Source organism: Glycine soja, chromosome 19 (assembly GCF_004193775.1).
Source record: "Glycine soja cultivar W05 chromosome 19, ASM419377v2, whole genome shotgun sequence".
Classification (NCBI taxonomy): domain Eukaryota; kingdom Viridiplantae; phylum Streptophyta; class Magnoliopsida; order Fabales; family Fabaceae; genus Glycine; species Glycine soja.
This window is the reverse complement of record NC_041020.1, coordinates 35,825,956-35,839,644: the sequence shown is the minus strand read 5'-3', so window position 1 is coordinate 35,839,644 and position 13,689 is coordinate 35,825,956. Positions and strand designations below refer to the sequence as shown.

At 33.5% G+C, this 13,689-nt stretch overlaps 2 protein-coding genes across 2 annotated transcripts; both read left to right on the top strand.

Annotated features, from left to right (window-relative positions):
- The first annotated feature begins 1,109 nt into the window (after nt 1–1,109).
- On the top strand, nt 1,110–2,759 carry LOC114400061 (WD repeat-containing protein LWD1). Its single transcript, XM_028362322.1, has one exon. It carries the CDS (start codon nt 1,203–1,205, stop codon nt 2,235–2,237), a length of 1,035 nt encoding a protein of 344 aa, XP_028218123.1. The 5' UTR covers nt 1,110–1,202; the 3' UTR covers nt 2,238–2,759.
- A 6,262-nt stretch (nt 2,760–9,021) lies between these two features.
- Nucleotides 9,022–11,688, top strand: LOC114399964 (glyceraldehyde-3-phosphate dehydrogenase A, chloroplastic). Its single transcript, XM_028362191.1, has 5 exons — nt 9,022–9,169; nt 9,344–9,460; nt 9,949–10,253; nt 10,335–10,579; nt 10,979–11,688. The coding sequence occupies exons 1-5, from the start codon at nt 9,128–9,130 to the stop codon at nt 11,479–11,481; spliced, it is 1,212 nt and encodes a 403-aa protein (XP_028217992.1). The 5' UTR covers nt 9,022–9,127; the 3' UTR covers nt 11,482–11,688.
- Nucleotides 11,689–13,689: the final 2,001 nt, after the last annotated feature.

The window sequence follows — 13,689 nt, the reverse complement described above, 5'->3', positions numbered from 1 at the left end:
AAACAACTAACTTTTTACATTCATCTATTTAAAAAAACTATCTTATAAGAACAACGACTACTTTTTTTATGGGGCAAAAAATATTTTTATTTAACATATTCAAGTAAGAAAAAATTCTTTGTGGGGGCAATTGCTTCTATTACTCTTTACGTGTGGTTGCACACCAAGGTATAAGGACACTAACAATCAAGTAAGAAAAAGTATTAGATGAATATGTGTGAAGAGACCTCTTTATATAGATATCATTGGCGGGGAAATTTGTTGCAATCTATATATAAATGTGTGATGACTTATAATTGTCATCAAGTTTATTTCTCATCCTGTCTACAGTGTTGTAGTCAAGATATCCTCCATAATAACTGCTGCTCCCAAGTCTGTGTTTCTTGGATGCAAGTAACATTGACTTAAGATTTAAGTTGCACGCATCTCCATAAGAGAAATCATTACATGCTTATCATTTAATCTCTAGTTGCCCTTAATGATTTGATGTAGCAAAATACTCGGGAAAACCCTCTTTCCTATTTGATACATCGCAAATATAAATAAAAGCACAAAACTTACACCTAAGGTGCATAACTCCCATTACATCAACTAAGTTAATTCACATGTTTGATGATGTATTTTTATTTTGTAAAATGTTTTAAAACATTTTTTATAATATAATAAAGAATTAAATATATTTTTTATATTTGAAATAGATTTTTTTTAGTTTATTATTTAAATAACACTTTATTTATTTATTTTATTATCTGACACTTTTAAATTTTTATTTTTGATATTTATCATTAGTCTAAATCAATCATTAAATGATGATGTTATATTCAATTATTTTATCACATTATCACTTAAATGATGTAATATTCTATTAGTTTATCAATTCATAATATAACCTATCAAGACTAATAGATGAGAAGTAAATTTTAAAAAATGTAAGATAGTAAAATAAATAAATAAAAAATTAAATAGCAAAGTGAAAAAGTAATATATTAGATGTATAAAAAATATATTTAAAAATGTAATAAACATTTTTTTTATACTTTTGTAATTGTTGTTTAACTTATCCACTAAGGATAGAATAATATAAATAAAAATATAAAAGAAATGATCCATTATTTTTCTTTGAACCCATTCCCATCCGCAAACTCATTGAGCTAGCTGCGTTTGTTCCTTCTTCAGTTGGGTTTGATTGCGAGTGAGTGACGATGGGCGCGAGCAGCGACCCTACCCAAGACGGTTCCGACGAGCAGCAGAAGCGTTCGGAGATCTACACCTACGAGGCCCCCTGGCACATCTACGCCATGAACTGGAGCGTCCGCCGCGACAAGAAGTACCGCCTGGCCATCGCTTCCCTCCTGGAGCAGTATCCGAACCGCGTGGAGATCGTCCAGCTCGACGACTCCAACGGCGAGATCCGATCCGATCCCTCCCTCTCCTTCGAGCACCCCTACCCTCCCACCAAATCCATCTTCATCCCCGACAAGGACTGCCACCGCCCCGACCTCCTCGCCACCTCCTCCGATTTCCTCCGCGTCTGGCACATCTCCGAATCCTCCGTTGAACTCAAGTCCCTCCTCAACGGCAACAAGAACAGCGAGTACTGCGGCCCCCTCACCTCCTTCGACTGGAACGAAGCCGAGCCCAGAAGAATCGGCACCTCCAGCATCGACACCACCTGCACCATCTGGGACATTGAGAAGGAAACCGTAGACACGCAACTCATTGCGCACGATAAAGAGGTCTACGACATCGCCTGGGGCGGCGTCGGAGTCTTCGCCTCCGTCTCCGCCGACGGCTCCGTTAGGGTTTTCGATCTCCGCGACAAGGAGCACTCCACTATAATCTACGAGAGCTCGGAGCCTGACACGCCTCTGGTGCGTCTCGGGTGGAACAAGCAGGACCCGAGGTACATGGCAACGATCATCATGGACAGTGCGAAGGTGGTGGTGTTGGACATTCGCTTCCCCACGCTCCCTGTGGTGGAGCTGCAGCGGCACCAGGCGAGCGTGAACGCGGTTGCGTGGGCCCCGCATAGCTCGTGCCATATATGCACCGCCGGGGATGATTCGCAGGCGCTGATTTGGGACCTTTCTTCCATGGGTCAACCCGTGGAGGGCGGGCTTGACCCGATTCTTGCGTACACTGCGGGTGCGGAGATTGAGCAGCTTCAGTGGTCGTCTTCGCAGCCTGATTGGGTCGCTATTGCTTTCTCCACCAAGCTTCAGATTCTTAGGGTTTGAAATTTTATTAATGATTACTCATCACTTCTGCTTCTGTTCCCTGTATGTGCATGCGAAAATTGGGGATACTTCAGATTTGAAGACACAGTTGTATTGTTGTGTCTTTTATTGTTGAAACCAATGTTAACCTTGGTAATTTCTGGCTTTGGGACGAAAGTAGTTTTGATTAGGGTTTAGGGCGTAAAACTAGCCTTAGTTTGTTTCTGCTAAGTTAGTCTGCAAGTATTTTAAAGAAATTTTCCGTCACATCAATATTGGCTTCAATGTCGAGGTTTTTGGATTATCTGTGGCTGCATTGTGAAGGATTGAGGCGAAACTGCGACTGATATTTTGCAGTTTCGCCGCAATTGCGGGAAATTGTGGACAAATATGGCTTTAGAGAGTCTAAAACCTTGATATTGTTGTTTGTCGCATTCTTGTTTACTAGGAAATGGAATGACCTTGTATGTAAATGTTTTTGCTTCGGTTTTGTCCATGTTTCCTATGTGACTCTTTAACTCAAAGAAATTCACTTATGATGCACCACAACTGTCCACAAGATTCGTGTTGTGTTTGATGCTGTCTAAAACCTTGATGTTGTTTGGCGCATTCTTGTTTGTCGCATTTGTTGCATTCTTGTTTAATAGGAAATAGCCTTTGTATGTAAATGTTGTGACTTTTGTCCATGTTTCCACTGTGCCTCATTAACTCAAAGAAATTCACTTATGATGTGCCACAAGGGTTGTGTTGTGTGTTTGACATTGACTATTTGTGGTTTGGATTTTGATGGTTTTTGCCTGAGCTGTCCGGTGATTGAATGTTATGGTGCAGATCCATTGTGGCTGACTCCACCTAGTGGGAAAAGGTTTGGTTCTTGTTGGTGTTTGTTGCTTAAGCTGTTTTGTGTTGGTTTGTCTGGATGATGGATGCACTTGTGTGTGTGTGTGGATGCTCTGATATCTTAATTGTTTAATCTTTTGGGGGGGGGGGGGGGGGGGGCTGATTACGAGAAAGCTGATCCAAGAGTGGTGTCATTGGAGTACAAAGTGGACTCTGTGGTACTGATTCCCTTTCTTTTCCTTTATCTTTACATTGTGCTATGTTGGTTTCCTTTCAACTGACCCAGGGTTCTGTTATTGGATTCCTTGCTTTTTTCTTTTTCTCCCTAGACTTAAGGTTATTGAAGATGAAGTTAGAGTTTAGACTTTAGAGAAGCACACTGATTACTGAATAACATTAGTCCCATTTAAGAGTTTAAAATCACTGATGTGATAAAACCCTCCAACTTAAGATTAGCCAGATTGATTAGCCCTAAGAACAATGGCCTGCCTGATTAAGATGAGATCAGCAGTTTCAGCTCTGTTTTTCAATATTCAAATATTTAGGACCTATAAAATGCTCCAACTACATCAATCTATTGTTCTTTTCACATGATTTTGGTTTCCTTTGTTATTATTCAAAGAAAGAAAGCATCTAAACTAATTTACTACTTTCTCGTACCCTATATATGAACAATATATTACTTGTTTAATTCCACTTTAAGTTGGCACCAAGTAAACTGTGATTGTTTGCAACTACTGATATAAAAGACCGATGGTTTCAAAGCTGTTTGCAGTGGAAAAAAAAATGGAGTTAATCAAACCTCTGTTGGATTTGCATTCAATCGGTGGGTTATACAGGAAGATTTCCTTGGAAATGTCTTCTCTTTGAAATTCTAGAAATTATTCTTATATATTGTAATTGTTTACATGAAAATATAAAAAAGCATTCTGCAGAGTTTGATTGTTGTAAATCATGTTAAATAATTCATCTGGTGAGTTGCCCTGTACTTGGAATGATGAATTTTCCCTTCGTTTAAGCATTCTGTCCGAATACCAGACAGATTTCCCAACCTTCTTTTCCTCTTTGGGTGAACCACCCAGGCTATATATAGACTTTAGTTGATGGTGATGGCTTTTAGATTTTCAAACTTTGTGCTAAACTGAACTAGTAAAAGTCAATTTGAGCAGCATTTAAACGGCCGTAGGATTTTCAAACTTTGTGCTAAACTGAATTAGTAAAAACTCTATTTGAGCAGCATTTAAACGGCCGTTGGATTTTCAAACGTTAGAATGCAACGAAACAAAATGAGTTTTATTTTATGTTTGATTTGTTTTTAAAAATAAAACAAGAAACTCCAATATGGTGCATTTTGATTCTATAAAAAAGAGAAGAAATCAAAGAAAATACTGATTAAGAAAAGTCAAGGCTAACCTTTAACGAAAAAAATTATAGGAAATAATCTTTTGGTGACTCCCTGAAGGAATTGAGTTAATATAAGCAAGAGTCTTTGATTTCAACAGCATTTAACTAAATCATAATGACAAACAGTAACTCTTCTCAAAGGGATATGATTATATGAAAGAAAGGATTAATGGATGTAGCCAATAGGAGACCTGCAATTACAATTAGTTTAATAATATTGACTCGTCTTCAGTTCATACAGAAGTGGATAAGCAGGAAATATATCGAATATCTTGGTTCAAGTAGATCAATCCAATACCTTTTTTTTTATATCTATTAGACTGGTCAAATTATAGAATTCAAAGATGGGCTCCATCTGAACCACCATTTTAGTGGCAATGAACTTATTAATAGCCACAAACTTGGAGAGGCTCAGTTTGACCATTCTGATTATTGTAGTTGATCACTTGATGCACTCCACAAACTAGGTGTGAAGCAAATTTTTTAAATGATAGCTGCTTCTGGATGACGATATATATAGTAGATGATTGTAGCTCAGTTAAGCAGACACGTATCTCTTTTCTTATCCACATAATGTAGAATGACGTTGTTTGTGCACGAGTATATGTGCCCTTTATATACTCCGTAATTTATTGGATGATAAACCTAATCAACCTAATATACATTTTTTATAGTGTTGAAATATGAACATGAAAGAATCCTATTTATGGATTTGAGAATCACAACTAGAACAGTCACTAGAAGCATTTGAGGGGTGTACAGTGCTGATCATTTTCATTACTGGTGAGGAGGGGATTAGCTTGTTGTGATTGTTATGAGCCATAAGCCCTAAAAGTGTAGACAACCTACAAAAATGAAGCACATTTCCTTACAAATCAATGTTAACAAGGAACAAATTAACTACAAACTTTGGAGGTTATGTTTGTTTACGCGTTTCAACCACGTTCAACGAACATTTCACATGTTACGAGACAAAAAACACAGAAGCTAGAGGCACAAAGCCTTGCATTTGTTTCAACGCGAATACAAACAGGCTCGGAATCATTTGGTTTCTCTTCCATTTTAATCCACAAGGTTGGTTCTAGATTTCACACAACAAGGCATCCATTGGTGTTCTCGTCACTAAATAATCCCCTGTTTGTTCTGTTGATCTCGAGAATGGTGGCTGAAAGTGGTATAGTATTCTTTATCACAAGCTTGAGGCAGAGGAATACCTGGATATGATGATCATGATTCATGTGAGGGTGTTATTTAATAGGGAGGAACTACAACATGCAAGAAGCTGGGCTATGTAGCAATACATGGGATGATTTTATTATCTTGTAGCTGTTTTGCTAGGATGAACCATGGCATTCACTTCTGCATGAAGCAAAGAGGGATCATTGGAAATGTTTTTCCAATTGAGTTAAGGTGAAAATCTAATTTAGTGGTGAAGTTGTTGAACGATGTAAACACGTTTTTGGTTAACGAAATTGAAAAATATTTCATTTTTAAGTATTAATAATTGTTATCCAAATTGCTATACTAGATTAGGGGCTCGAGACATTTTGGTCATGTGAAATCATAACCCTTAATTAAAAGTAAGGGAAATATCTAACCAAGTTGATTTCTAATAAAGTTGGCTGAAGTATCTACTGTAAACTGAGAGTTTCTATGATATTTCAATAATTTTAGGGGTTGTGATACTGTTAATATTTTAACCAATCAAATTATATGTCATCTTTTTATTAATTTTTTTAAAATTAATCCTTGATTATCATTTTTAAAATCTTAAAATTGTAACTTTTTTAAATTAAAAATATGATTAAATATAATTTTGGAAATCTATGCCTTAATATCTTTTTAGTTACTTTTAGAACTTTTTATAAAAAAAAATCTTTTGGGGTTTAGGGTTTAAAAATTTCTTATTATTGTTTTTTAAACATAAGTTTTATAAAAAGTGTTGAAAACAACTAAAAAGATTTTAGGGTTCAGATTTCTAAAATTATCTTTAATCATATTTTCTAATTTAAAAAAGTTACAATTTTAAAAAATAATAATTAAGGACTAATTCAAAAAATAAAAATAATTAATAAAAAATGACATAATTTGATTGATTACAAAATTAACATCAAAACCCCCAAATTATTGGGGGCACCATATAAACTTTCATGGTGAACCCATATATTTTGAAGACTTGCTTATCAATGTCGGTGATATTTTGTATGTTTTGCATATATATTATGCACGTACTATATATTATGCCCTTAAGATTATTTTGTTGAATTTTTTTAAAAATTCAATCAACGTTTTGGTTAACCATAACCACTGGTTTATTTGGATTTTGAATTAGTTATCATTAAACTTGAGGATTAAGATCAACATTTTGTACAATTAGTTATTATTAAACATAATTTCGATTAATCATCATTATAAGTTTATTAATTTTTATAATAATTTTCTTAAAAATATATTAATACTAAATTATGATTAATTGACGATGTAAAATTATTTTACATTATTAATGTACAATCATAAAATTCAAATTGTTTTGTACTATTAACCAATCACAAATTATACATGACAATTTTTTATTGGATGATTGTGTTAAAAATCTTTACACCCTCTATATATAAGCTTTTTCTCTCAATTTAAATTGATTTTAAAACTTTTAATATTAAAAGACCTGAAAGAGCTGGCTACATAGTGTGTGAACTAAGAAGAAACTCATTTGAATAATAAATAAATTAGATAACTAAATTAATAATAATTCTTTTAGTAAAATTTCACCAAAATAGTTATAATCAAAGAAATTTGTTCATTAATTTGACCACACAACTTTTTTGTTTATTTAAAATCACATATATCCTAAGAAGTAATCTTATCTGAACTAAAAATATTCACAATATGACAAAATTAATTTATTTCAACGATTTTTTTCCCTATGCTAGTAGGTTAAAGAATATAAATGTAGTATTTTTTTAAGTAAAAAAAGGAAAACCATATATATTAATCATTGAATTAGAAAAATCAACAACGACTAATATGAATCAAATGGGAATAAACAGAATAAAATTGCAAAATTTTTAGCACGTGTCCAACTAAAACATTGTGTTATTATTATTATTATTATTATTATTATTATTATTAACTCCATCATGAGACTTGTTTAAAAAGAAACAAATATGTTTTATTTTTATTTTTTTTGTTCATAAAAGAAACAAGCATATACCACCAGAATCAATTATATACCCATTGTAAATGACAAGTGTTTATTATCACCAGCTACATAAAAACATGATTAAAATTAAAATTACGATATTATTTATGGTTAAGGTTTTTGCAACTATTTTATACCTATTGACAACCTAAGTTCGTTATTTATTTTCGTCTACATGTATTATATTTTATACAGTAAATATATAGAAAATAAAAATTTATTTATAGTTGATGCAAAATTAGTTAAAATTAAAATACTTTAATTGAATTCAAGAGTATGTATCTTTCCATCATATCAATTATCTTTCTCTATCTCTTATTTTCTTTCATTTTTCTATCATTTTCTTCATTTATTTATTTTCTCTTTTTTTTTTCTTTTTTTAATGCAAAGGCAACACAACACTAAAGGATTTATGGATAACTTTATAATTAAAATGCAGTCATACAAGCACTCATACACCGATTCCTATCAGAATTATACAATTAAGGCTAAGAGTACATCCTCATATTATACCTCTTTTTAAAAAATAACGTGGTGTGACAAGATTAATGAGTAATATTTTTCCTTAATCATGTAGTAAGAGATTTCTTCTCAAATTGGTACATAGGAATGGGGAGATGACCGGATGACATTGAGTTTAGAAAAAAAATATATATATTATAAGTCTGTTTGGATTTAAAGTCAGAAGTGTTTTTAAGAATTTATTTATTGAAAAATAATTTATATTTATAGTAGAAAAGATATTAAAACTACTTATCGCTTGTATCCAAACAGACTCTGTCTAAACAACAATCTTTTTCTCATATAAATTATCTTGTCATGTATTTATTTTCTTTTCTTTTTTATGTCTTCGTAGTAAAATATTATATAAATTTATTTTTATAAACATAAATCCTCCGCAGAAAATAAGCCGTTCAATAACTAAGTTGGATCTAAATTGCTTTCAAGTATTGAACCGTAAAGCAGATGAACCACAAGTGAAGAATGGCCATAGACTTCATTTATCCACTCGTATCCCCCCGGTCACATATTAGTATCTGTCGTTTCTCTGTGTGTGTGTCTCATGTTACTCTCTAAAAAACTTCAAATTTCTTTCAAGAAAAAAGAGAAGTGTAGAATTTCAGTGAATTTTATTCTCCACTAATGCAAGTGGAAAGCCCATAATATGGCCCAGTCAGGGACTGAAGGTTCAGATCCAACCATCAACATAGAGTAGGAAAAAAATAAGAGTGAGATTATTAAACTTAGAAGCACACAAAAACAAAGCACCAATCACAGCCATTCATTGAATGAGAGGCTATCCATAATCTCATCCTCACTTAGGCTCATGAGTCACAGCCACACATCCACGTTGCCTCCCTATTAAACTTTACAAGCCATAACATAAAATGGAACCTGAAAATCTAGTTTCTTACAAGCCTCTACTATACTGCTTCACCTTCTGCTCTAGAAAATTCAGTGCTGAAACATGGCTTCGGCTACTCTCTCTGTAGCCAAACCAGCCCTTCAGGTTCAACAAGCTACTTACTTATTCATTCACTTTTCCACGTTTCAACTTTCATTAATAACATGCATCATTAGAAAGTTGTGTTATTAGCATTTATCAGTGCCATGCTGTGCAAAAGCTAAGGTAACTTTTTATAATAGTTTTTTTTTTTTTTCTTTCATTCCTTGGTTTATTCAGGCAAATGGGAAAGGCTTCTCTGAATTCTCTGGCCTCCGAAGCTCATCAGGCTTCCTTCCCTTTTCTAGAAAATCTTCAGAGGATTTCCATTCTGTCATTGCCTTCCAGACCTATGCAGTAAGTTCTTGCCTCCATTAATGAGTGTCTAATTTTATTGTAAAATAAAAACACTAGGTAAGTGAATATAGATATACAGGAAGTTATCATATAGATATACTTCCAGAATTATGTAACAAGACCAAAATTTTCAAGTTATTATCAACAGTTCAACACATCTATTGATTACATGTTAATTCTAGAAAAAAAAGGGTCCTTTAGATTCATATTTTGACTTTTCTAGCAGTTATTATAACACATTAATGTGTTTGCATCAAAGAATACACACTTCAATTCATGATCATCATTTTATACATGTCTGGGAACAAGATAGATCAGAGTTTGAACTAGGCCTTTCATTTGAATATACATAGAAGAAACATGGAAAGGAAACAGCACAAGGGTGAACTAATGAATTGTTAATTATACATGATGGTATCCAAAAAGTTAATTAGAAAAGTAAAAATGTGAAGTGTTTAACAATGTTGCATCTATATGTACTTTTGAAGGTTGGAAGCAGTGGAGGATACAAGAAGGGTGTGACAGAAGCAAAACTGAAGGTTGCCATAAACGGGTTTGGAAGGATTGGAAGGAACTTCTTGAGGTGCTGGCACGGTCGCAAAGACTCCCCTCTTGATGTCATTGCCATCAACGACACCGGCGGCGTGAAACAAGCCTCTCACCTTCTCAAATACGATTCCATCCTCGGAACCTTCGATGCTGATGTCAAGCCTGTTGGCAGCAATGTCATCTCCGTGGATGGAAAGGAAATCAAAGTTGTTTCTGACCGCAACCCTGCCAACCTTCCTTGGAAGTAAGCCTCTTTTTCATTTCCATGCAACTAGTTTTACTCAATTTTTGAAGAAAGTGGTGTAACTATGTGCTATTGTTGCAGGGACTTGGGGATAGACTTGGTGATTGAAGGAACCGGGGTGTTTGTGGACAGAGAAGGTGCAGGGAAACACATTCAAGCAGGAGCTAAGAAGGTGCTCATCACTGCTCCTGGTAAAGGAGATATCCCCACCTACGTGGTTGGTGTCAATGAGTATGACTACAGCCCTGATGAACCCATCATCAGCAATGCCTCTTGCACCACTAACTGCCTTGCACCCTTTGTCAAGGTCCTTGATCAGAAATTCGGTAATGTGCCTTGTCACCACATTTTTTTAAGTTCATTCCCCATCCATCAAATTGAAGCGTGCTTCAAATGAAACAAAACAAGTAACTAGAACTTTATAAAATGTCACTTACTCTAGCCCTTGTTACTGTTGGTGGAAATGGGAGTGAAAAAGACCTAACATGAATGACATTTTTTAAAGTAATCTTTTAGTGAAATTAAAAACTAAAATGAACTAACATGATGTGGTATGATTAGCCAGGATTCAATCTTTGACTCTCGGCCAAAAGATACTCTAGTTTTAGAAGGGAAAAAAAGAAAACTAAAATGACTTATGCATGCAATATTTGAGACTAATTTATGTGAAGAAAAGATCATATTCTCTACTATGCATGCCAATGGAAAATGACAATCCATGACAGGTATCATCAAGGGTACCATGACCACCACTCACTCCTACACCGGTGACCAAAGGCTTCTTGATGCGAGCCACCGTGACCTGAGGCGTGCAAGGGCAGCAGCACTCAACATTGTCCCCACTTCAACAGGAGCAGCAAAGGCAGTGGCCCTTGTCCTCCCAACCCTCAAAGGCAAACTCAATGGCATTGCACTCCGTGTGCCAACACCGAACGTCTCAGTGGTGGACCTCGTCGTTCAGGTCTCAAAGAAGACCTTTGCAGAAGAAGTGAATGCAGCATTCAGAGAGAGTGCAGACAATGAGCTCAAGGGAATCCTCTCTGTGTGTGATGAGCCACTTGTGTCCGTTGACTTCAGGTGCACTGATGTGTCCTCAACCGTTGACTCCTCGTTGACCATGGTCATGGGAGATGACATGGTGAAGGTGATTGCTTGGTATGACAATGAATGGGGCTACTCCCAAAGGGTTGTGGATTTGGCTGACATTGTTGCCAACAAATGGAAGTGAGAGCCAAACAAATTCTCATTGGTAATTAAATTATTATGTATGTACCATGCCATTGTAATTTTGTATGCTTACTACTACTACTACCACTACAACACTTGTTGCTTCATTTTTCTTTTAAACTTGTACTGAGAAACAGAACCATCAATTTTCTCTGCCTTCTCATTGTGCAATAAAATTCTTACCTTGAAATCTGAATGTTGATGATCATACTAGGCCTCGGGGTGACGAAGAAGATGGATAATTATTGCATGTTTAAGTATTTTCCTATCACATACGCCAAGATCAACATTCTCCCAAAGTACTAATCAGTGCGAAAATAAAATAGTTGGAAAATGGCAGCATAGTTATGCTTTATTGTGTCTAAACTTTTATTATTTGAATCTTCTTATTTTTTATCTCTCCATTTTTATTCGGACTAAATACTACCTAAATATGCAGACATATATTTCTTGCACTATTTTTTTACACTTCTTCTAAACTCTTTCTTCTTATAATAAAATAAATAGCCAACTTTGCCTTCGTTAATTAATTGTTTTCTGAAAGTGACCCAAGGCTATTTGGTTTAGCGTCAATTATACTACTGTGTGTTACATTTTTGAGTTGCGGTTTGCTTTAGGCCAAAAAATGAAATTAATTAAAAACGGCCAATAGAGAAATGGTATAGATAAATATAACAGAGGTTGGATACGACCAGTGTAAACTGTAATTGCCTCGGGGTGTAGATAAATTTAATAGAGCTTAGATAAATATACTATCACCAGCTTGATCTAAATTAACTCGTGGTCTAAGGTTTAGTTTTCTTAAAAAGCAATTATGTTCTTGTAAAAAAAAAAGTAATTATGTTAAAATTTTAATAAGAAAATAGAATATGTATAAAGTGTTTTCTATCATTCAATCATAAACTAGTATGTTAAATTTGTTAACCACTTAAAATCATACAAAACCTATTTTTTAACTGATTGACATTCTATAACAACTTCTAGATTAAAAGTATATATCTATTAAAATCAAAGGGTAAATGACCCTAAAAATGTGACACATTATAAATTTAATTTCTGAAAATAATAAAATTTTAAAGTTATATTGAAAATGTAAATCATCTCATTTTAATCCAAAATTTAAAATTTGTATAACTTAAAGTGATAATATTAATAAACTTTCGATAACTAAAATCACAGTAAAAGTTAAAGCTTAAGAACTAACGCAATAGTATTTCACATTTTTTAAAACGAAATTAGCCATTTATCTCAAACGAAATTAATCTTATGTCTTATGTAATATATCTTAATATTTAACGCCTTGGACGTACAAAATAAGAACCTTGACTGCTATGGTAATTGCGTGAAACGGTCCTCAATAAAAATAGCATAATGCACTTAACAAACTTCAAATGTGAGAGACCGAGTGACTTTATCACATGTAAAAAAACAAAACAAAAATTAAAAATGACTCTTTATGTTTTTTTTAATAATTTGCTTTAAAAATCACTTTTAATTTATAATAAATATTAAAATAAATATTTTAAACCTTTTATTGTAAAAAAAACTTAATTATTACAAAAGATTTAACACTTTTCATAAAGCATTTTTTATTTGAAAGTTACAAAAAATCATTTTTTTTTTAAATCCAAAATATTACCTAACTAAACGTAGAAGACTGATCCCTCCAGGTTAGTCTAATTCTATCAAACAATGAAACAAATAAGAGAAAAATAAAATTTAGAAATAAAAAATTGCCAATACTTGAGGGTCTCTTTAGAAAAGACCCCAAATTAATTCCTCTCTACGGTTACACATTTTAATTTAAAATGTAATTGGGATTAATTTGAACACACATCTTAATTATTTTTAATCATTTATAATTAATTTTATTTAACTTAAAAACAAATGTGCACCTAATAGGTAGATAAATTATAATTCTATATAATTTTTTAGAGACAGCATTTTGAAGGCATTTAGACGGAGGGCACAAAGATTTTCTTCTCCATTTAACTTTTTTTTGTATTCTTGTAATTAAAAAAATCAGAATGACTGTTGTAGTTATCAAAAGTTTAACCATAACAAAATTCTAGAAACACCATGTCTAAATTATTTAAGAAAATAATTAAGTTATTTTGTAATAATAAGACCTTAGCTTTGTAATTGATCTTTTACGTAACAAACTGGGTTTCAAAAGTTTCTTTTTAATTATTAAAAAAAGTGACTGCAA